The sequence below is a fragment of the Chanos chanos genome, chromosome 5, assembly GCF_902362185.1.
Source record: "Chanos chanos chromosome 5, fChaCha1.1, whole genome shotgun sequence".
NCBI lineage: Eukaryota > Metazoa > Chordata > Actinopteri > Gonorynchiformes > Chanidae > Chanos > Chanos chanos.
In genome coordinates, this window is record NC_044499.1 from 14897102 (window position 1) to 14903778 (window position 6677).

General features: G+C 40.0%; 1 protein-coding gene across 1 annotated transcript; it reads right to left on the reverse strand.

Annotated features, from left to right (window-relative positions):
* Positions 1 to 4104: 4104 nt before the first annotated feature.
* On the reverse strand, positions 4105 to 5310 carry rxfp3.2a (relaxin family peptide receptor 3.2a). The gene has a single exon (XM_030775655.1). The coding sequence runs from the start codon at positions 5308 to 5310 to the stop codon at positions 4105 to 4107; it is 1206 nt and encodes a 401-aa protein (XP_030631515.1).
* Positions 5311 to 6677: the final 1367 nt, after the last annotated feature.

A 6677-nucleotide genomic window follows, 5' to 3' on the forward strand; every position in this document is an offset into this window, starting at 1 on the left:
TACAGAAGTTAGACAGGCAAACTCTCTCAGTAGTTTTAAAACAAGACTAAAGACTTATCTATTTTCTAGAACTTATGCAGACTATAATTTTGATTTGACTTTGTTATAGACATGTAAAGCCCTTTGAGACTATAAATAGTGATATCAGGCTCTAAATAAATATTATTATTATTATTATTATTATTATTATTATTATTATTATTATTATTATGTGACTGATTCTGTTGTTGTCCAAGTGTAGGTAGTAGTTTCTTTGTGAAGGCAAACATGAAACTTCCAACTGTAAGTTTTGATCTTTGTCAGTAGTTACCAGTAAAAGTTGCTATGAGACTTTTGAAAAAAAGCATTGCTTATGCTATTAAATGTATATTTCTTACCATATCTGTAGTGAGCAATTATATATAGGTGTGCAGACAGATCCACAGCACAAAACTGAATTGAGACAAGGGAAGAAGGGATATGACATCCTCTGAGACCATTTATGCAGTGTTTTAACATATCAAGCTTCCAGAAAATTCTGTTGTATGTTTAGAACAAAAGGCATAAAAGCATGTTTGAGTATATGCCACTCTAATGTTGCTCTGCATATGTCACAGTAAGGCAAGGAGGAAAAGTAAATTCACTCTGTCACCGCCTGCATCTGCATTTTTATTTTCACCATGAGAGTCATTAGCAATAGAGGGCTTTTTACATTGACATCAAACAGAGGTCGCTTTGGTTAAAAGCGTCTGCTAAATAAATAAATGCAAATGTAAAAGCTAATTACAGTCACTTTACTCTGTACTTATCACAGTTACTTTCTTGCCCTCCTTGTGTCTCAGGGCCTGATCTGAAAAAGTACTCATCTTCCTTGTGAACTAACTACTCTTTCTTTTGGTATTACATGGGCTTGTTTGATTATATAAATCTAGCATGTTTCAGAAATTGTGATTGTCTGAAATCATCCAACTACAAGAGAGGATGAAGTTTGAAATGGATAACACTGGAAAACACTGTAAAAAAAGGACTGAACCCCCCCACCCCCCCCCCCCCCCAAAAAAACCCAAAATAATCTTTAGCAAAAGGTGCATTCCCCGGTGTTTCCGAGACAAACAATGGAGCATTAGGGGCATCAGGATGGCAGTTATGGTGGGGGGAAAAACTGTTGAATAAGGCCAGCTCAAAACATGCCGTCATCAGGAGGACAGTTTTATCCACTGTGCCGTGAATTTGGTGTGGGTGTGTAAGTGCAGGGAAGTTTACAGTGTATACAGTGTGATTCCTTGGAAACGCATCATATTGTATTGTAGATACATATTCGATAAGAATGGTCTTGTTGGCCATCGTGTGTCATGGCAGCTCTGATGGCCGCAGGGCATATTCTTCCTCGGTCTTTAAAAGAGGGAGAAAAGAGAGAACCCTTAGGCAGAAGGCAAGTCTCAACTCAGCTAAGCTCTCTGGTTTGACACTCCACAGGGGAGATGGTGGTGAGACTTGTGATAATAGGCCTCAGGTGGTGATGAAAGGGGTGCCCCAGTTCCATACCAATACACTTTGACAGTGATGTGCTGTCCACGGTGCTGAAGACTCTCAGTGGTCACCTTTCAGGCTGAAGGATTGACGTTTGCAGCCTTGATGGAGCATAGTTCTAGCACCACCAACACACAGTGTAACACACAGTGTCACAGTGCAATTAATATGGCTCTTCTACACATGTTCAGATGGCCAGATCTGTGAATTGAATGTGAATTGAATTAGTAAACAAGAAGAATGGACTATAGCGGAAAGGAATATAGCTTGTCAGTGTAAATCATGACAAAGCAAACCATAACATAGAGGGGGCAGCCTGAGACATGACACATGTATCATTCCCTTAGCAAAAAGCAGTTGTTAATTGTATTTTTATTTATTCAACCGATGCTGTTATCCAGAACTTGCAATTATTACACCAATCTTGAGGTTATGGGCCTAACTCAGGGAACATCAGAAATAAGCTGCCACACCTAAGATCTGAACCCATATCCCTCTATTTTCCAGACCATTTCCTGCAATGTCATTATGACCCCATAGTAGAGGATAATAGCAATGAAGTGATTTAAAGCAGAATGTTGTATTTTGAAATGATCACTTTAATTATGTTTCTTGTATTCACAAGCTTCCAAAACATCCAGCTAAATGCAGTTCTGTATCAGTACATCAGAAAAGTGAAAAGCTTGGTCAATCTAAGTTCACAAGGTAATTTATTTCACAGTTGTTTGTTTTCATATATGTTTTAATCCCAGCGGTACCTTCCCATTCACTTCCATTTTACTGTTACAAAAGATTAACAACTTAATCCTTTCTCTGTCAGTATCAAAATAAATATTTTAGTTCATTTAACAATAACAACTATATCTTGCTTATACACCAATACACATATACATATAAAGTTACCATTCTGCATTCACAGAGATTGCTAAATGGTGAGGGCTGTGGCTTGGTACTGAATGCGTCACCAGTGCAGTAAATTACAGGGTGAATCAGAGACTCCTATGTCTCTTATCTTTCATCTCATCTGTCAGAAAAAAAAATGTAGCGATAATAGCGTTGGAGGCTATACAATATGATATCAAAAGCAAGGCGTGGCACAGGCTTATTGAAGGTGCTTTTACTCTTTAGCATCAATGGAAAATAATGCATAGTCTATCTGAGCAGTTCTTTATCTAGATCAAAGTGAAGCATCAATATCATTTTAAAACAAAACAAAATAAAATAAAATAAAATTTTGCTACCACTTACACCTTACAACAACAACTTTAGGATGGCACTTTAAAATACTACTTTATTTGCAGTTTATTTATACAAGAAGAAGAATGAAAATACTTCACCATGCATGTACAAACAACAAATGAAATATCTGATGTAATTTGCAGGAAAGGTTGTTCTTCCTGCTGGCAGTAGGCGATTTGTAGGGTGATGAGGGGGGATGCCACCCCCTTTGTTAGCAAAATGACCAAAATGCATTCCCCTTATCAACCTGCCATACCCCTATATCCTCTATAAAGTAGTTTCAGTGACCATTCGGCCATCCCCCCCTGTCGGCCATTGGGCCATCCCCCCCGTTAAAAAATAACAGATCACCTACTACTTAGCAGTATATATAAAAACACAAACTACTTTACAGTATTTCATGTTCCCATGGGGTCAAGGAGACTGGTTGCAGATGCACATGCCTATTCCTGGAAAAGTAATTGGATTTCTAATATCATCAGTACCAAAAAGCACATGTACTCAAGTTGTAGATAATTAATAGCTCTATTTCTCTATTTAGCACGAACAGACCTGGGTATAATCAGATACATACAACAAATGTCTGTTCAGCTCTCAAGTTTTCATCTATTTGTAATAACATATAAACAAATCATTTCTGCACTATTTAGTGAGGCTATTTTTTTTTCCAGATTCAGTACACATTGTATTATTACATTTAGAGCAGCGGTGACATTTAAGCAGCTTCTTTGTGCTCCTTTTCACATCCTGTACAGTGGTAGAATGATCACTGTATCACTGTTGTTTACTTTCATTAAAATTCTGACAGTGAGTAGTAGTTTATTTGGATGGTGGCAATTGTTTGGTGGTGCAAAAGTTCAAATATTCAGTATACCTATACACTTTAAAATTACAGATATGTATTTTACACAATTTAACAAATTCACACAATCACAGAATATAGTTCTTATTTGAGGTAAAACAGTAAAATTATTCCAAGTGGAATGTATGTCACAAGCACAGTTCCACTGTAAACTCATGATAATACAAGAACATAGTTCATAAATGTGTATTTGTTATTGATGGACACACAGTAACTAACCTACATTTACATATCTTGATATGAAACATGTATCTTGATACATACAATAGCATTTGTACCCCTTGCAATCACAGTGAAGTACAAAGACTATTTTTTTTCCAAACTATAATCTCTTCTTACCCAGTGCCATGATCAAGAACATGACAGTAGACATTGCCAGAGGCTTCAACCAACAAACTGTATCATGGACATGTACTCCTTCAGTTCATTTCCACAGTCCTACAACAGATAAACAGAAATGAATAAGCTACTGTCCATTTTCACCTACCCATGAGTCAGACCCCAGCATTCAGAGGCACTAAGGATAGAGGAGGCTCCGCCTCAGCGACTCTTTTTCTCCTGAATGCCATATTAGCTATATGACATAGAGAGGACGTGGCTTTGAGCACCAGTTCTTTGAGACCAGCGCGGTACTCCTGTCGAATAAGACAGTACAAGACCGGGTTCAGGCAGCTATTGGTGTGCGCAAGGCACACCGTAATGGGAAAGGTGTAGGCTTGTGCGTTATAGAAGGCTTTAGTGAATGGCACCATGTCAAATTTAATGAGTATTCCCCAAAGTGTTAGCGCCTGGTTAGGCAGCCAGCACAAGAAGAACGACAGCACAACAATGGTGACGGATTTGGTCACCTTGGAACGGCGTCTAAGACGGCATATTTCGCTTTCAGAACCTGGGATGCCGCTGACGCGTCGTCGGAGCACGACGCGTAGCAGAAGTAGGTAACTTACGGAGATCACGACCAAGGGTATGAGAAAACCCAGCAGCAACTTCTGCGTCTGATAGAGTCCCAGCAATAACTGAGGGTCCCAGCTTCCCGAGTCCGAAAAACGCACTAGACACAACTCCTCATCGGACACTTTCACAGTGGTTGAATAAACTGCATGAGGGAGTGTGGCCACTACAGACACTACCCAAATCCCCACACTGGCCCATTTCACCTCAGCTGAGGCAGTTCTAGTACTGTGCATTCTCAGTGATGAAGCCAGGGAACAATAGCGCGCCACGCTCATGGCTGTTAGAAAGAACACGCTGGCATACATGTTCATAGTAGTGACAGAACTAATGATCTTGCACATCACCTTCCCAAAGGGCCAACGGAAGTCCAGAGCTGTATCAACAGCCCAGAAGGGAAGAGTAAGCACAAACTGCAAATCAGTGATAGCCAAACTCATAACAAAACAGTTTATGGAGGATTGTTTCAGCCTATGTCGTGAGTGAAGGAGATAAAGAGCCAGTAGGTTCCCCACGAGCCCCAGAGCGCATAAGATCAGGTACACCAGTGCGATGAACGCGCGTATAGCCACGCTTGAACTGTCTCCATATAATTCTGTCCCGGATTCTTTGGCAAGCAGGCGAAGCCAGCAGTGGAGGGAGAGGTTCTGCATAGTTTCGCTGTTCGTTTTGTTCGTTGGATCTGCGCCTTCCTCCAGAGTTTGTCCACACACCCCCAAGCTTAATGAGAGAGCACTGTTGTTCTGCATTCTCTTTAAGCAGTCATACATATAATATATCGCAGAAATAAGGATGAATTTTTTTTTGCAGGGTGAAGGATACTCGAGATGTTAAACACCTTCTCAGTTTCCCGATCGATCAATCTTGCTGTTTAACGAAACTTGCATGCAGCTTCTTAAATCTAACACAGAGAGCGATATTTTCTTGCAGAAACTTACGAGGTTCCCCATTCACAGTATACTCGTTTAAAATCTTGTCTGACTAGCTCTGTCTTGTCTTGTAATTTGTTTCGTGGCTTTCTCGCTTGACTGGGGGCTAGAGGCGCTTCCTGAGTTTTATACACGTTACGCAAAAGCGCGTCCACGTGCCCACAGAGAAGTACCACAGCACGGACCACATTCAGAAAAAGAAGAAAGAGGGGGAAAAAACGGCCATGAAAATCACTTGTTGAACCATTTCAAATAATAAACCATTGAGCGACGTTGTAAAGGATGAATTGAAGCCCAGTAGCCTATAATTCCTATTTCCATTTTGAGACTTGGTTTGGAGGCTGAATTATCATACTGCGCAACACACTTTTCAAGAAATGCATCGGAACAGTTTATTCTTAATTTTGATAGAGAATGCTTCCTAGCCACGGGAAGGGAAAGGGAAAATCACAAGGTGAAAAGACTGAAATAGTAGACTTAATAGATCTTCTGTCAGCTGGACGTGTAAAATACGCGCAGTCATTGGGCTCAAACAAGTTTTTTTCCCCTCAGCACATAAAAAACTGGATTTTGCTCTCTCTCTCTCTCTTTTTTTTTTTTTTTTTTGCTCTCACCCTTTATGTTCATTCATATTGCTGACAGGAGTGTTTGTGGGTGGGTTTATACTTGCGTGTATGTGTGCATATGATGTTTGTTTCATTTGGTAATTGGACCTGTCTCAACATGAGAACTAAGCTAGCATGCTTAGATGTCATATTCAGGTCAAATTCTGTGTAGAACAGAGATGAAACCAACATTTGATAGGACCTGACATACGTGTGTCTGTTTGGCATTGTATTCATGAGCTCTCTGAACATGTGAATTCACTGCTGAGTGTGAGGCTACTACTGCGTTCTTCATAGGTATCCCTATCCACCAGCCTCTCCATTCTGATTCAAAAGGACATTGAGATTATAAACCATTCTCTATAATCATTAAAGACAGTTTAATTCTGATTTTATTAAGACCATCACAAGACAGGATTAAAGGCAGCTGCTCGCTCTCTCTCTCTCTCTCTCTCTCTCTCTCTCTCTCTCTCTCTCACACACACACACACACACACACACACACATATGCACGCACACGCATGCACACACAAATACCCACCGAACTATTATTCAGCATAGAAAAAGGAAAATGTAAACTGA